This window comes from Callithrix jacchus, chromosome 11 (assembly GCF_049354715.1).
Source record: "Callithrix jacchus isolate 240 chromosome 11, calJac240_pri, whole genome shotgun sequence".
Taxonomy (NCBI): Eukaryota; Metazoa; Chordata; class Mammalia; order Primates; family Cebidae; genus Callithrix; species Callithrix jacchus.
Window position 1 is genome coordinate 117,538,332 of NC_133512.1, and position 18,738 is coordinate 117,557,069.

At 37.7% G+C, this 18,738-nt stretch overlaps 1 protein-coding gene and 1 long non-coding RNA gene across 22 annotated transcripts in view; one reads left to right on the forward strand and one right to left on the reverse strand.

Moving 5' to 3' along the window:
* Positions 1-18,738, reverse strand: part of NRF1 (nuclear respiratory factor 1) — a 142,259-nt gene that overhangs the window by 87,068 nt on the left and 36,453 nt on the right. For 9 of the 21 annotated variants that reach the window (XM_078343781.1, XM_078343780.1, XM_078343789.1 and 6 more), the window contains 3 exons: positions 14,612-14,726; positions 12,052-12,280; positions 644-758 (listed from right to left, as the gene is read on the reverse strand). In XM_078343781.1, coding sequence (XP_078199907.1) covers positions 644-758; positions 12,052-12,280; positions 14,612-14,614 — 347 coding nt within the window. In that variant the 5' untranslated portion in view covers positions 14,615-14,726. Of the gene's footprint in view, positions 1-643; positions 759-12,051; positions 12,284-14,611; positions 14,727-18,738 lie in introns of all 21 variants that reach the window. The other 12 variants (XM_054237714.2, XM_054237711.2, XM_035254746.3 and 9 more) reach the window with 3 other exon arrangements.
* Positions 992-1,683, forward strand: LOC108592964 (uncharacterized). The gene is made up of 2 exons (XR_001913299.3): positions 992-1,435; positions 1,525-1,683. It is a non-coding gene; the product is annotated as an uncharacterized LOC108592964 (long non-coding RNA).

Below are 18,738 nucleotides of genomic sequence, written 5' to 3' on the forward strand. Positions count from 1 at the left end.
AAAAAAAGATCTCCTGGTGCATCTCTTCTCTGCTACTCTGAACATCCTCTCATATCCCCCTGGCTGTTCTTCACACATAACTACCACATTCACAACTCAGGGCCTTTGCTCTTGATCCTCCCCCTACCTGAAATGTTCTTCCCCTCAGCATCAGCATGGGTGCTCTTTCGGCGTCTTCATGTCTCTGTTCAAAGGCTGCCTTACCAAAAAGCATTTCTCAGACCACCCCGTAAATGAGAAAAGCGACTCTGTCCCCCTACCTCCTGACCTTTCTAGTTTCCTTACACCACTTTTTTTCCCATCGCACTTATCGTCACCTGAAATATTGCAAGTTTATTTTTTCTTCCCCCCTCTAGCAGAATACAAGCCTTTAAGGCAATTTGTTTTGCTCATTCTGCTATGCCCAATGTCTAGAACAATGCCTGGCACACAGCAGGCATATAACTCTTCTGAATGAACTCATGTGATATCATGTATCTGTTGGTTTTCATATATTTAATTTTGTAAGAATACTTTTAAGACTTATCTGTCATCAAGGAATCGAACCAAGCATCCTTGACAAACTAAATAACATATGTTCTAAGTCTGTCATCTAAAGGAAGTATTTGAGGAATAGTAACAGTATGGATAAGGGAGCCCTCACCGAAGCAAACGTGTTTGTTGCCTCTTCCGGATAGATGGATTAGACTCAAATACATGAGGCCGTTTCCGTTTCTTTCCTGTTGCCACAGCAGCAGCGGCGGCCATTCCCACAGGACCTGAAATAATAACGTACATGCTGAGATTAGGCAGCAGCCTATAAACTGTTCAAGACAGAAACAATTAAAGGTACAAACAAGGTAGCATAGCTTTCCTAATATGTTGTCCTAACATGTTTTCCTAGTATGTTGCTTTCTTCATATGTTGTAGAGAATGGTCCTGATATTACCCATATACTTCACTATTGGTCCTGATATTATCAATACACTTCTCTATTGCTTAACATGATTCATACTGTGATTTACCAATAAAACATACAATGAATCTTTTTAAAAAGCAAATGACTTACACCTCCCCACCACACACCAGTTTGAATTTTGCATGACGTTGTTTTTGTTTGGTTTTGTTTTGCCAGCATCCCATACTGTTAAGGCAATATTCTTAGAGGTGCTAGAAAAAACTGCAGCACCAAGAAGGGAAGCTTGCCAAAACTGAAAAAACGTACAGCTTTCAATACGTACTTCTATCCCTGTGCCCGTTTCCATTACTCCAAGACACTGCCAAGTTAAAGAAGTTGGAGAGAATCACTCATACTTGGAACCCCACAACACCTAAAGGGGTATCTGGATGAATACCATCTTAACTGAAAAACTTTCCTGTTGATCTGGGAATTGTGCCCAAAAAGGAGATGTTCAACACAAGGTCAAGTTGACGAAGGCATTCTGGCAGAAAAGAGGTAACTTTCCCACTGTGAGAAAATGTTAATCAAAGCTGGCCTGGCTTGCCCTGAAACTAATGTATAATGTTTTGTTTTGCCTTTTGAAGGGGAGATGGAGGGTAGACTCTAAGGAACTATTGAAGTCTCTGATTCCTGGGACCTCAACATATCAAAGACAATCTTTTTTAAAAGACATTTCAACTTCATCCTTATTTGTGAATCCTTATTTATTTAAAAGGCTTAAATAAAAACGAAATTTAATTGCTCATCTGGATGCTGGCATATATAAGTCTAAGTCGCTCAAATAAAATAAGCCTCCCTGTAAACCTAAATGAACTTCTCTACATGTTGTTAGTAATATAATCAGCCTGACTTAAATAAACCCCTCTAAAGAACATCAAAGCAAATAAAAAATCAGCAACTGCTTTTTACCTTTCTTTCCATCATAAATAGCTGTTAGGAAAAAAATTTTATTGCTGCATTTCCCAACATTTTATATTTCAAAATTGTGGTAAGAACACTTAACATGTTATCTACTCTCTTAAAATTTAAAGCGTACAACACATCATTGCTAACTATAAGCCCAACGCTGTACAGCTATCCAGAACATATTCACCTTGCATCACTGAAGAGCAATTCCCCATCTGTCCCTCACCCCAGACCCTGGCAAGTGCTATTCTGCTCTGTCTCTATGACTATTTTAAATATCTTATATAAGTAGAATCATGCAGTATTTGTCTTTCTATGACTGGTTTGTTTCATTTATCATAATGTCCCAAGGTTGAACCATGTTGTCACATATGACAGAATTTCCTTCTGTTTTTAAGGGTGAATAATGTTCCATTGTACATGCAGATCGAATTTGCATTAGTCATTCATCCACTGATGGGTATTTAGGCTGTTTTCACATCTTGCTATTGTGAACAATACAATGAACAAGGGAGTGCAGACATCTCTTTGGGGTCCTGATTTCAATTCTGTTGGATAAATACTGAGAAGAGAGACAGCAGGATCATAGACAGTAGTTCTATTTTTAACTTTTTGGAGGCATCTCCATGCTGTTTTCCATAGCAGCTGGACCACTGTGCATTCCCACCAACAGTATATGAGAGTTCCAGTTGTGCCACAACCTCACTGCCACTAGTTATGTTGAACAGCCATCCTAGTAGGTATGAGGTGGTCTCTTCTCTGTGGTTTCAATTTGTATTTTCCTACTGTTGTTCTCCGTGATGTTGAGCATCTAACTATTGGTGATTTATATGTCTTCTTAACAGAGATGTCTATTAGAGTCCCTTGCCCACTTTTAGAATTAGGTTATTTTCGTTTTTTGCTGCTGAGTTGTAAACACTTCAGCAGGCATAGCATTAGCTAGAGTTCAATATTTCTTTACAATTTTTTTCTTTTGAGGTAAAATTTGCATATAATAAAATATACAAATCCAAGTATACATTCAATAAATTAAAAAAATGTATATACTCATGAAACTCAAGATCTAGCCAGGCGCAGTGGCTCACGCCTGTAATCCCAGCACTATGGAAGGCCAAGACAGGAGGATTACCTGAGGTGCGGAGTTTGAGACTAGCCTGGCCAACATGGCGACACCCCATCTCTACTAAAAATACAAAATTAGCTGGGCGTGGTGGTGCACACCTGTAGTCCCAACTACTCTGGAGGCTGAGGCAGAACTGCTTGAATCTGGGAGGCAGAGGCGGAGGTTGCAGTGAATGGAGATCATGCCACTACACTCTAGCCTGGGCAACAGAATGAGGCTGTGTCTCAAAAAAAAAAAAAAAGAAAGAAACTCAAGACCTATAATAATAACATCACTCCAGAAAGTCCTTTTATGTCCCTTTTCAGTCAATTCCCATCCTTACTTCTCAAAGATATCTATGCACCACTATGCATTCAAAGATACCTACTATTCTCATTTTCTCACTGTACATTAGAGTTTTGCCTATTCTGGAGCTTTAGATAAATGGAATCATATAGTAAATACTCTTTCATTTAAAACTTCTTTCACTTAGAATGTTTCTAGATTCATCCATGTTGCCATATGAATCAGTTGTTTGTTCCTTTTTGTTGCCAAGTAATATTCCATTGTTTGAGTAAACCAGTTTGTTTATCCATTATTCTGATGGATACTGGGACTATTTCCAGTTTTCAGCTATTGGGCATAAAGCTGCTTCATTTATTTACAAACTCAATACAGTTCAAATAAAACTCTCAACATGGGATTTTGTGGAATTTGATAAACTGATCCTTGTATTTACATTAAGTGCAAATGGCCAAAAATAGCAGAAACGATTCATAAGATTTTAAGGATTTGAAGGCATTCATCCTACCACATATTAATAATTATAAAGCTATACTCATTAAGGTTATATCTCCACTGACTAGAAGGATGAGATAAAATAAATAAAAAAGATTATATCTATAGTCATTAAACTAGTGTGGACCTGGCTCAGGGACAGACAAACCAATGCAACTGAACTGCAGATTTCATAAACATCCTCCTGTGTCAGAAAGACAAAAAAAGGATAGGTTGTTAAATATATGACGCCGGTTATCCATATGGAAAAATAATGAAATTAGATCCTTACATACAAAAATAAATTCCAGGTGGATTAAAGGCCTAAATGTAAAACAATAACCTCAACAAAACAATGAAAAACAAAAGGAAGGCTATAATCCAGCACTGTGGAAGGCCAAGGCAGGAGGACTGCTTGAGACCAGGAGTTCAAGACTAGGCTGGGCACTATAGCAAGACTCCATTTCTACAAAAAAAAATTTTAAACTTAATCAGGCTCGGTGCTGCACACCTGAGGTCCTAGCTACTCAGGATGCTGAGGCAGGAGGATCACTTGAGACCAAGAGTTTGAGGCTGCAGAGAGCTATGATTGCATCACTGCACTCCAGCCTGGGTGGCAGAGTAAGATCCTATCCCTAAAAAATAAATACAAACTTTTAAAAATGAAAATTATAATTTCTATAATAAACTACCATCGAATATTTTATAAAGTCAGAGTTAAGAAGAACTCCTTGAACAAGATCCCAAAAGGATAAAATGTTACCTTATATACTGTTATAAGGTAAAAGATTAATAAATTTTATAATAATAGAAATAAAAATCTCATGAACAAAAAAATAACAAATGGGGTAGGCAACAAACTGGAGGAAAATGACTGCAACACGTATTATTGGGAAAGGAATACAAAATATATATCAATAATTTTTACAAATTGATATAAAAAAAGACAACAAAAACTGATTTGAAAAATGGGCAAAGGTATAAACAGGAAATAGGCAAAGAAAGAAAATCAAGAAGTCAATAAAGATCTAAAATGGTGATTTACCTCATCTTACTGCACTGGCTGGAACCTCTAGCTCAACAATACAAATTAAAGCAATATTGAGATACCGTTTTATACCTACTAGATTGGAAAAAATGAAAAAAGACTGGCAACACCGACTGTGAGAATGAGAAGCAGCCGGCACTACAGCACACTGCCTGTGGGGATGTAAATAAATACGATTTGGAGAGACATTTAGCAATATCTAGTAAAGTTGAAAATGGACATCTTTGGCCCTCCAAGTCCCCTCCTGGGTATATCCTCAAGTAGTATTTTTCAAGCTATAGCTTGTGTGACCTTTCAGTGGCTCTTGAGTATGTATTGTTTTAATAGACTATACTAGAACATATCACCAAGTATATAATTTGTAGTAGGGGTAAGTATTATTTCATTAAAATTATAGTTTTGGCTATAGGTGTATTCATTTATTTTGGGTCACAATGTAAAATGTGTTACTGTGGTCCATTGTCAAAACAAAAAATTATAAACAACCTGAGTATCTACCAATATATGAAATATTCAGGCTGGGTGTGGTGGCTCACGCCTATAATCCCAGCACTTTGGGAGGATAGGGTGAGCATATCACTTGAGGTCGATTTCGAGACCAGCCTGGCCAACACGGTGAAACCCCGTCTCTACTAAAAATCCAAAAATTAGCCAGGCATGGTGGTGTGTGCCTGTAGTACCAGATACTTGGAAGACCGAGGCAGGAGAATGCTTGAACCCAGGAGGCAGAGGTTGCAGTGAGCTGAGATCATGCCACTTACACTCCAGCCTGGGCAAGAGAGTGAGACTCCATCTCAAAATAACAACAACAACAACAAAAGAAATATTTAGATAATGAATGGAATACCAAATAACAGTTTTAAAAAACCAGCCATATTATCAACACAGTAAATCTCAGAAAAATAATGTTGAATGAGATAAACATAATATTACAGAAATGGTATCAGAGTGACACAATCTAATATAAAATTTAACACATGCAAAACAATGCTAAATATTGTTTAATCATACAGACACATAATAGCAAATATAGACAAATGCAAGAGGACAAAGACCAAATCTAGAATACTGGTTACCTCAGTGGAGGGAGGGAGGCGAGCAGGATTAGAAAGAGTTCCACTGAGAATTTCAACCACATCTATACTTTTTATTTCTTGAAAAACATTTGACATAAACATGTCAAAGCAGTAATATCTGAACTGACAAAGCTGGGTAGTGGGTGCATGTGCATTGGTTATGTCAATCTTGATACTTCTCTGTATGATTCAAATATTCAAGTATTTTCTGCTTGCTGGACAATTTACCAGAACTATTACTTTCAAGGTACTAATTATGTCTACAGACCATGTGAATCTTTCTCTGCTTCTTTATTACCCTATCCCTTATCATTTCAAAAAATGAAAAAAAAAATCCAAATTTGTTTAAAAAGAAGTCTTCTAGGGCTGGGCTCAGTGGCTCATGCCTGGAATCCTAACACTTTGGGAGGCCAAGGCAGAAGGATCGCTTGAGCCCCAGGAGTTCAACACCAGCCCTGGGCAACATGGCAAAATGCTATGTCTGAAAAAAATTTAAAAATTAGCTGGGTATGGTGGCATGCACCTGTACAGCTACTCAAGAGACTGAGGTGGGAGGATCGCTTGGGCCCAGGGAGGCTGAGGCTTAGTAAGCCGTGATTCCACCACTGCACTGGGCAACACAGTGAGACCTGCCTCAAAAAATAAAAATAAAAAATAAAAAATTGATGATTGATACTAAAAAAGGTCAACCAACTTGAGATATTGTTTTTATTACTTGAAGATTTCATTTAGTTGCACTACTTATCAACTTTCTTTTTGAAAATCAACAATAATCAGGGGCCGTCTGTGCTGCAGAGAATTCTAAGTGTTTTTGAGGGGCAACTCAATATACTGAATGGTCATTTACCTTTTCTGGGTCACCTTTCAGATATGCTAAATGCTATAGACCAGCTCCTCAGAAAAATCCCCAAGCTGGTTAAGTGGGGTCGGGATTCCAACCCAGGAAGCCTGGTTCCAGAGCCTGGGCAGGTAAGCACTGTGCTCTGTTGCCTCTCAAAATCCCTTACCACACACAGCCCCCAGATCCTGGGTGGTCTGACTCAGGCCTGCCTCACAGGGCTCCAACCACACTGGCCTCCTTTCCATTTCCCATCTGCAAGTCCTTGCTTTCAATGTTTCTCAGTCTGAAATGCACTTCACTTTGCTGACAGCGAACTGCCTGTCAGTCACAACCTGCTTCCTCGGAGAAGCCTTCCCAGACCACCCTAACCAGCAGCAACCTGCTATCCTTCCCTCTCCATTACTTCCCTCATTATTTTCTTCAGCACATTCAATGCTTTCTTTTTTACTTTAATCATTTTACTTTATTATTTGTAGCCCTCCCCCACCACTGGATGAAAGCTCCTTCAGAAACAAACTCTTTCCCCCTCCTCCCAATAAGCCTTTTGCACCTCTAAGAAGCAAACTCTTACCTGCTGGTTCATAGTGTCTACATAGATTACATATATGTACTGTGCATTTTAGCTGCACAATAATTGAATATTGAATGATCAAATGGTAAGTCATCTGTACCAGCTGTGTCTCACTTTCCACATCTGTCACATGAAGGGGTCAAACTAAGTCTTTTCCTGGTCCTAACACTATGACTAAGCAGTACAGTAATACAGCAAAACCATGTCTCAAAAGCATCTTCCTTCATAGAAAAGCAGTGGACCTGGATTCATTAATGTTAGGATGCCCTCTGCTGGAACATATAAGCATTTCACAAAATATATTTTACAAACATTTTAAGTCTTTTGCCGCTAAGACTGATTTTTAAATTCACCACTCCAGAAATACAGAGTGGATAATAACTGACAGTAATAAGGTTGCATCTTCCTCCTCTTAAATACAGCATATTTTCAAAACATGTAGTATTTTGGCCACTCCTGATCATTTTCTTGTCCAGCTTTTCTAAATACCCTTCTAATATCAATACTAATACTATACCCATTAAGGCATAGTTTACATGAAGTCTTTTCACCATGGTGCTAAATGTTCAAATGTAAATAAGAAAGTAAATGATATAAAATGTAGCCCAGCTTTAAGTCATTTAGTAGCCCAGAAAAATCTCAAAACCTTAATTGGATTAAGATGATCCAGGATTGCTAGTGCCCTCAGGCAGCTGGCAGAAGCAAAAAAAATCCTCTCTAAATGAAGATAACATTATACAAGACCCTAAATTATTTCTAAAAATAATTTTCCAAACACATCATTCAGCATTCATTCAAATATAACAGTACACCAAGAAAACAGCCAACATGAACAAGAAATGGCATTAACAACATGTAACAAAAACAGACTCACTGGAACTTAAGAGCAAATTACTAGATAAATTATAAAATCATATTTGTTAAAAAAATTTTTTTTCCCACTACTGGAAATTGTTCAGTGCAAATTTGGGACACACACACAAACAGAAATTCTAAAAAAAATACTTGGTTAGTAGTTTTGGTTAAACTGTTAACAATTATCAAAATTAAGAAGTCAATGAACAGATTTAAAAGCACCTTAATAAATAAAGAAAAAAACAAAGAAAAGAGAACACACACACACACAAAAAAACACTTTAAACACAGCTGATATGGTTTGGCTGTGTCCCTACCCAAATCTCATCTTGAATTGTACTCTCATAACTTCCACATGTTGTGGGAGGGACCTGGTGGGAGGTAACTGAATCATGGGGGCAGGTCTTTCCTGTGCTGTTTTTGTGATAGTAAATAAGTCTCATGAGATGTGGTGGTCCTAAAGAGGTCTCTCACTGTTTGCCTCCTGTCATACAGATATGACTTGCTCCTCCTTGCCTTCTGCTATGATTGTGAGGCCTCCCCAGTCACGTTGATCTGTAAGTCCATTAAAACCTCTTTTTCATCCCAGTCTTAGGTATGTCTTTATCAGCAGTGTGAAAACAGGCTGATATAGTAAATTGGTACTAGGAGTGGGGTGCTGCTGAAAAGATACCTAAAAATGTGGAAGTGACTTTGGAACTTGGTAACAGGCAGAGGTTGGAACAGTTTGGAGGGTTCAGTAGAAGACAGGAAAATGTGGGAAAGTTTGGAACTTCCTAGAGATTTGTTGAATGGCATTGCCCAAAATGCTGATAGTGATATGGACAATAAAGTCCAGGATGATGTGGTCTCAGATGGAAATGAGAAACTTGTTGGGAACTGGAGCAAAGGTGACTCGTGTTATGTTTTAGCAAAGAGACTAGTGGCATTTTGCCCCAACCTAGAGATTTGTGGAACTGTGAACTTGAGAGAAAAGATTTAGGGTATCTGGCAGAAGAAATTTCTAAGCAGCAAAACATTCAAGAGGTGACCTGGGTGCTGTTAAAGGCAATCAGTTTTATAACAAAAGAATATAAAAGTTTGGAGATCATTTTAGAGCTTTAAGATCTGACTGCCCTGTTGGATTGCAGACTTGCGTGGGGCCTACAGCCCTTTCTGGACAATTTCTCCCATTTGGAATGGCTGTATTTACCCAATATCTGTACCCCCCATTGTATCTAGGAAGTTGATTTTACAAGCTCATAGGCAGAAGGGACTTGCCTTGTCTCAGATGAGACTTGACTGTAGACTTTTAAGTTAATGCTGAAATGAGTTAAGACTTTGGGGGACTGTTGGTTAAGGCATGATTGGTTTTGAAATGTGAGGACATGAAATTTGGGAGGGGCCAGGGGCAGAATGATATCGTTGGGCTCTATGTCCCCACTCAAATCTCACCTTGACTTGTACTCCCATAATTCCCATGTTTTGTGGGAGGCACCCAGTGGGAGGTAATTCAATCATGGGGGCAGATCTTTCCCGTGCTATCCTTGTGATAGTGAATAAGTCTCACAAGATCTGATGATTATAAAAAGAAGAGTTCCCCTGCACAAGCTCTCTCTTTTTTTGCCTACTACCACCCATGTAAGACGTGACTTGCTCTTCCTTGCCTTCCACCATGATTGTGAGGCCTCCCTAGTCACATGGAACTGTAAGTCCATTAAAACCTCTTTCTTCCCAGTCTTGGGTATCTCTTATCAGCAGCATGAAAACAGATTAATACAATAGCTAAAGAAGAAAATCACAAGTTGAAAGACAGAAGAAACTACACAGAAAGGTGGTACATACACAATAGATGGTAAGAGACACACAAGTGAGGAAGACTAACATAAGTAAGTGGAGCCATGGAATGAAAAGAGAGACTGCAGCAGAAGCAAAATCTAGTGGCTAAGATTTCCCAGAATTGATGACATCAATCCACATAGTCAAGATGTATAAAAAATCCTAAACAGAATAAATAAATAAATATAAATCAGAGCCAAATATATCACAAAAACTAAAGAGAAAAATCAATTGAGTGGGGAGAGGGGGTGGGCCATATGGGAGAGAATCTTCAAAAGAGTAGCTGTTAGATGAAATAGCTGAATTCTCAATAGTAACAGTGGAATGCAGAAGACAGTGGACCAGTACCTTCAACACGAGGAAAGAATAACCACCAAGCCAGAATTCCATACTCAGTGAAAACTTCAAGGTTGAAGTTTAAATAAAAATATTCATAGACAAGCAAAAACAGAATTTCCTACTAGCAGATCCATGCTAAAGCAAATACTAAGAGGTGTTTTTAGGCAGAAGAAAAACCATCTCAGGAGACCAGCTGGAGATGCAGGGGAAAAAAATTAACATTACATATAAAATAAAAATATTGTCTTGTGGTGTGTAAAATACAGTTGTCTTTTCAAATCCTCATGAGATTGGTTCCAGGATCTTGACTTTCCCCTCCCTTCCCCCAAGACCCCGTGGGCAAGGGTACCAAACTGTACAGATGCTCAAGTCCCTGAAATAAAATGGTGTAGTATTGCACATAACCTATGCATGTCTTTCCACACCACCTGTAGGTTAAGTACAATACCAAATACAATGTAAATGCTATATACATAGTTGCTATATTGTATTGGCCTTTTACTGGTATTATTTTTAATTGTTACATTGTTATTTTTTATTTTTTCCCTAATTTTTTTTATTCAAAATTGGTTGAATGTGCAGATGTGGAACCCACAGATAAAGAGGGCCAACTGTACACCAAAAATGAATACAAAGGACAACAATAGCATACATGGTGGGTGCATGAAATTCAAGTGTTCTAAGAAATTTGTATTACCCTGTAGAGGTTAAAAGTACCAAGTATATACAACTTTTTGCTTTTCCTTTTTAACTGGACACAGGCTCTCACTCGTCACCCAGGCTGTAGTGCAGTGGTATAATCATAGCTCACTGCACCCTCGAACCTCTGGGCTCAAGTGATCAGTCATCCCACCACAGCCTCTCAAGTACTTGGGACTCAGGAGCACATCACCACACCCAGCTAATTTTTTTTTTTTTTTGGTAGAGATGGGGTTTCACTACATTGCCCAAGCTGGTCTCAAACTCCTGGGCTCAAGTGATCCGCCCACCTTGGCCTCCCAAAGCGCTGGGATTACAGGCATGAGCCACTGAGCCCAGTCAACATAAAACATTGGTAAGTAAAGGATGTATGCTATAATTTCTACAGGTATCACTAATAGTAAAAGCTTATAACTTTCAAACTAACAAAAAAGAAAAAAAATACAAAATTTTCAATTACTACAAAAGAAAATGCCAAGAAAGAAAAAAGTAAACAAAACAGATAGGGTAAATAGAAAGTATATAGAAAAGAAGGTAAATTTAAATCTAAATATGTGTCAGCCATCCTGTTTAATGCAAATGGAATAAATGCTTTAGTTTAAAGCCAAAACACGGGCAGAACAGATGAAAAAATAAAACCAAAGCCATAACACTAATAGTAAGTGATCCCAGACCTCAAGTCTCAGTATAATACAGGCTCAAGTTATAACTGCAAGGCTCAAAAAAACTGTGATAAAAGCCAGGCATGGTAACTCACACCTGTAATCCTAGCACTTTAGGAGGCCAAGACAGAAGGATCACTTGAGCCCAGGAGTTTGAGGCCAGTCTGGGTAAAACAGTGAGATTTCTGTCTCTATAAAAAATACAAAAATTAGCCAGATGTCGTGGTACATGTCAGCAGTCCCAGCTACTCCAGAGACTGAGATGGGAGGATCACTGGAGCCCAGAAAATCGAGGCTGCAGTGAGTCACGATTGTGCCACTGCACTCTAGCCTGGGCAACAGAGTGAGACCCTGTCTCAAAAAACAAAACCAAAAAAATTAAAACTAAAGAAGAGCTTCTAATCCAAACAACATTACCTGCAGCAGCCAGATGAGCTGTTACCTCATCAGCTGCTGTGGAATTGAGTATATCTGAGTCATCGTAAGAGGTGTCCTCGGGAGAAGAAGGCGAGTCTTCATCAGCACTCAGCATACTGTGCTCAGTGTAAGTAGCCACATGGACCTGCTGCACCTGCTGGGCCACTGCGTGTGCTTCTATGGTAGCCATATGTTCAGTTTGGGTCACTCCGTGTTCCTCCATGAAGTTCTACTATAAGATGAAAAAGGAAAAGAACAGGAATCAGTGTGTAATATAACACAATGCTTAAAGATATTTTCTTCAAGAGCAGAGGAACCTTGACAAACTTTCCATTTTACTACTTATTGTGCCACACCAAGTCATAGGAAATGGGAAGCACTATTCAAATGTGACATAAAAATGGTCCAGTGGTGTTCCTTATATGAAACCATTTTGATGGAAATCGCTGTACTAATTTTATGCCTCAGATCACAAAATAACAGATACCCTTAATAATAAAAAGACATTCAAATATAATAATAAAAAGATATTTAAGATATCTCAGTGACTAGCATTTGACCTTGTGGGCATAAAAACACTTAGTAAATAATTGAAATACTTAACATTTTCTTTATATGTCAAAGACAAGTGAGGGTCAAACAACTTTCTTCCCAAAAATTCAAATTGGTTTTCTGCTTATAAAACTGTGCTTCTTGCAGGTATGGTGGCCCACGCCTGTAATCCCAGCACTTTGGGAGGTCCAGGTGGGTGGATCACCTGAGGTCAGAAGTTCAAGACCAGCCAGGCCAACATGGCTGGTGGTGGGCACCTGTGATCCCAGCTACTTGGGAGGCTGAAGGAGAATTGCTTGAACCCAGGAGTCGGAGGCTGCAGTCAGCCACGGTTGTGCCATTGCACTTCAGCCTGGGCAACAGAACCAGACTCTATCTAAAAAAAAAACATCAAGACTGTGCTTCTTGTAAACCTCAAAATGATAATTTATAAAGCAGTAAGAATAAAAGTTCGCTCTTCTATCACACTTATAATCTCTACTCCCCCTCACCCCAGAAGTTCATTATTTTTGAAAAATAAATTTCGAGCATACATACATAGATTTAAAATAAAAACAAGTTCATACTATATATATTGTTTGTCCTTTTCATATTACAATATATCTGGACATTGTTACATGTCAAAACATACAGATCTACCATATCTTTTTAAACAGCTGCATAATACTTTATTATATGCATGTGTCGTAATTTATATGCCAGTTGCCTGCTGATCAAATGTTTCCAAGTTTTTGCTATTATAAAACAAACATCAATGCAGTATAAAAATGTGTCCTTGTATATACAATTTTACATATTAATTCCTAAAAAAAATAAAAAATAGAACTACCACATGATCCAGCTATTTCACTGCTGGATATATACACCAAGAAACTGAAAGCAGGGTGGGTCTTGAATAGACATCTGTACGCCCATGTTCATAGCAGCTTTATTCACAAAAGCCAAAATGTGGAAGCAACCCAAGTAACCATCGATGAATACATGGGTAAAAAAATGTGGTATACACATACTGCCTATTATTCAGTCTTAAAGAAGAAAATGCTAATTAGAAAGAGGGGACCTTTCTCGACCTGATAAAGAACAGCCTCCAAAAACCTACTATTAACATCATACTTAATTGTGAAAAACTGGAAGCTTTCCCATTAAGATAAGGAAGAAGGCCGGGCATGGTGGCTCATGCCTATAACCCCAGCACTTTGGGAAGCTGAGGCAGGTGGATCACCTGAAGTCAGAAGTTTGGGACCAGCTTGGGCAACATGGTGAAACCCCGTCTCTATTAAAAATACAAAAAAATAGCTACTTAGGAGGCTGAGGCAGGAGAATCGCTTGAACCCAGGAGGTGGAGATCGCAGTGAGCTGAGATTCTGTCTCAAAAAAAAAAAAAGATCAGGAAAAAGACAAGAAAATCTCCTCTCACCACTTCTTTTTAATATTGTACTAGAAGTCTTAACTAATGCAATAAGATTTTTAAAAAGAAATAAAGAGTACCCTGAATGGGAAGGAATAAACAGAATTGTCTTTTTTCATAGATGACATTATTGTTGATGTAGAAAATCCAAAATAATCAATAAAAAATTCCTGGAACTAGTAATTACAGCAAGGTTGCAGGGACAAGGTTAACTGTTTTCCTATATTCTAGAAATGAATAAGCAGAATCTGAAATACAATACCATTTACATTTGCACCCATCAAAAAGTGAAATACGAAGGTATAAATCTAACAAAATATGTACAAGATCTATATAAAAAAGAAAATACAAAATTCTGATGAAAGTAATCAAAGAAAAACTAAATAAAGAGAGATATTCCATGCTAATGGATAGCAAGACACAATACTGTCAAAATCTCAGTTCTTCTTCTCTAGATTAAACAACAAGTTATTTTGTGGATATCGACAAACTGACACTAAAGTTTACATGGAGTGGCAAGAGACCCAGAACAACCAGAAAAAACATTGAAAGGGAAGAACAAAATCAGAAGACTGACACCACCCAAACTTTAAGACTTACCATAAAGCTACAGTAATCAAGATGGTGTGATGTTGGTGAAACAACAGACAAATAGACCAATGTAACAGAAGAGGGATCCCAGAAACAGACCCAAATAAATACAGCCAGCTCATCTCTGAGAAAGAAGAAAAGGCAATACATTAGTTTGGCAAAGTTAGTCTTTTCAATGAATGGTGCTGGAACAAGTGAACAACCACACACCAAAAAAATGAAATCTAGACACAGATCTTATACCCTTCACAAAAATTAGTTCAAAATGGATCATAAACCTAAATGTAAAATAAAAAAAACTATAAAACTCCTATAAGATAACATAGGAGAAAATCTAGTTGACCTCGGGCATGGCAATGACTTTTAAGATACAATGCCAAAAGCACAAACCATAAAAGCAAAAATTGTTAAGCTGGACTCCGTTAAGAAAAAACTTCTGCCCTGTGAAAGACACTGCCAAAAGAATGAGAAGACAAGACACAGACAGGGAGAAAACATTTGTAAAAGATGAATCAGAAAAAGGACTGTTATCCAAAATAAGGAATTCTCAAAACTCAACAATAAGAAAATGAACCCAATGAAAAAGTAGGCAAAATGCCTGACGAGATTTCACCAAAGAAGATATACAGATGGCAAATAGGCATATGAAAAGATGCTCAACATCATATGTCATGGGAGAATTACAAATTAAAACAATGCGATATCACTATACATCTATTTAAATATCGAAAACTCAAAACACTGACAACACCAAATGCTGCTGAGAATGTGGAGCAACAGGAACTCTCATTTATTGCTGATGGGAATGCAACATAGTACAGACGCTTTCGAAGACAGTGTGGCAGTCTGTTACAAAATTAAACATACTCTTACCATACAATCCAGCAATTTATCCTCCTTTGTATTTACCCAAAGGAGTAGAAAATTACACCCACACAAAAACCTGCACATGGATGCTTATAACTTTATTAATAATTGCCCAAACTTGGAAGCAACCAAAATGTCTTTCCATAGGTGAATGGGTAAACTGTGGTGCATCCAGACAATAGATTATCGTTCAGCACTAAAAAGAAATGAGAAAATGTAGAAGTTTAAATGCATATTGCTAAGTGAAAAAAGCCAATATGAAAAGGCTACACACTTATGATTCCAATTACATGGCTTTCTGGAAAAGGCAAAAAACTATGGGGATGGTAAAAAGATCAGAGGTTTCCAAGGATTAGGGGGAAGGGAAGGATGAACAGGCAGAGCACAGAGGATTTTCAGGGCAATGGAACTACTCTACTGTGATACAATAATGGTGGATATAAGTTATTATACATTTGTTCAAATCCATAGAATGTACAACACCATGAGGGAACTCTAATGTAAACTACAGACTTTGGGTGATAATGATGTGTTAATGTGGAGCCAAATGTACGACTCTGGTGCCGGATGTCCACTCAATTTTGCTGTGAACTTAAAACTGCTCCAAAAAATAAAGTCTTATTTAAAACCAGTTTTTTTAAAAAAGTAAATTCTCACTCAGGCCACAACATGGATCAACCTTGAGGATATTCTGCTCAGTGAAATAAGCCAGCCATGAAAAAGAACAAATACTATATGATTCTACTTATATGAGGTACCTAGAGTACCTACTTTCATGGACATAAAGTAGACTAGTAGTTGCCAGGGGCTGGGAGTACAGAGTTTCAGTGCTGCAAGATAAAGAGTTCTGGAGACTTGCTGCACAACAGTGTGAATGTACCTAACACTACTGAACTGTATGCCTAAAAGTGATTATGATAGGAAATTTATTGTTATGTATATTTTCCAACTAAGTTTTTAAATTACCCTTTACATCTGTGTAATTTCTGTGCAAAGAAGTGACTAATCTTACAGAATACTATAGTTATAATTTTGCATACTATTTGATGATTATTTTAAAAAATAAATTCTCTTTTTTAATAATATTAAACTCTTCAAGGTAAATGCTGGGTCAAAGGCATATGTATTTTAAATTCTGACGTACGATGAAAAGCTGAGTGCTTTAGTTGTACACCAACACCATCTCTCATGTTAATACAAACCCACACAAACACATACACACATTTAAAATTTGACTATCACGTAACAGTACACAGCACTACACATCTGGAGTTTACCAAAAAATGTCAACCACATGGATATAGAAATATGACTTCTATGGCTACATGTAAAAAGAACGTAATTATTTATTTATATAAAATTTTTCTCTTATTTGATCCTACTCTATTATAGAAGTCTTTCTCCATCCTGAGATCTTCTGATTCTAAGATCCTTTGTTCCTCTGAGTAACTGTTCTCTTAAACTAATCCCGCTATGTCTTTATTTTTCAAATGATTTGTTTCTATGTAGATAACCAAATCTTTACCTTTCTGAGGTCTTTGAAAACATGGTAAAATGTTAACATTTGGAAAATCTGGGTAAAGGGTACGTGGGAATTCTTTGTACTGTTTTTGCAACTATTCCAAAAGTCTGAAATTATGGCAAAATTAGAAAAGAATGTTTAAACTACCTGATAAGCTGCCCTTCCATATCCTATTTTATGTGAGTTTCAGAATATCCAAGGGAATATATCCTAGCCCCCAGATCTGTACTAACCTAAAATGCAATTTAACACACTAAGTCACACAATTAAATATATGGGAGGAAGATATCATTAAAATGTTATTTTTCCATCCATTTCACTGTTTTCAAGACAAACTGCTTAGGGCATTTTAGAATTCTGAGTACTTTAAAATTATTTTTAAATGATTTGGGATTAGATGGCACCTAATTGCTTTTCAAAGGGATTTGCAGGCCATGCACTTGGCATAATGGATTTCAATTCTTTGCTCCAGAATGCAGTTCACAGCATAAATCAATAGGGCTGTCTGCTTCACAGGCTTGCCATTTCTGCCCAGGGCCTCATCTCTTTCCACTTCTTACCCTATCCCATTCTTCAGCCTCTCTATTTTTTTTTTTTTGAGGGAGTCTCACTCTATTGTCCAGGCTGGAGTGCAAGTGCAGTGGTGTGATCTAGGCTCACTGCAACCTCCATCTCCTGGGTTTAAGCGATTCTCGTGCCTCAGCCTCGCGAGTAGCTGGGATTGATTACAGGAGCAACACCAAGCTTGGCTGATTTTTGTCTTTTTGCAGAGTTGGGGTTTTACCATATTGGCCAGGCTGGTCTCGAACTCCTGACTCACGTGATCTACCTGCTTTGGACTCCCAAAGTGTTGGGATTATAGGCATGAGTCATCATGCCTGGTCTCTCTAACCATTTTTATTCAGAACACTCTGTAAAAAATCAAAGGCAAAAGTATTTCTGACTTATGAATGATACTTATAATGTTTCCATAAAACCATAAAGGAAGCAGGCTGGTTAATGCCAGATATGACTGATAGGTCATATGACATATTGCTGGACATCATCAGACCCTACTCCCCCAAGTCAATTTAGTGAAGCATTTTAGCTTTCCTCCATGAGGAGTTAGATTCCTCGAATAGCTAAAGTGATGTGAACTGCCAAAAGGTGAAAACATACTAAGTATTCTGCATTTTATAAGCAGCACAGTATCACCAAAAAAATTAGAACCCCTGGACAAGTTACTTTACCTCTAAGCTACAATTCTATCAATTTTTTTAGATTAAAAAAAAGACTACCTATTCTCAAAAAAAATGATATGAAGATTAAATGAGATAATCCAGATAAAGTAAGGAACACAGTGCCCAGTAATAAGTACCTGACATTAATTATAATGCTGATGCCAGAATCTCAATGTCTTCCTGATTCTATCCTCCCTGAGTCATTACCTGACTAGTTCTACAAGCACTGGGCCTCGATTTCCTCATTTTTAAATTAGACAGTCATTTCTGAGGATATAGTTTTCTTAACTGTGTAAGAGACTGAATCAGGATCTAAAAAGCCGTATATTAACTCCAGCAACTGAAATAATGTTCTCCTAGACATAAAATAAGGAAACTATAGGAAACCAAGGCCCCTGACATAATTTCACAACAGTGCAAAAATGAAGAGGCAGCAGATGGACCTGAGAGTGATTCGTCTGAACTGATATGAAAGGTAATAAAAACACCAGCAACACATAAGGACCTGTGACTCAACCACATCCAAA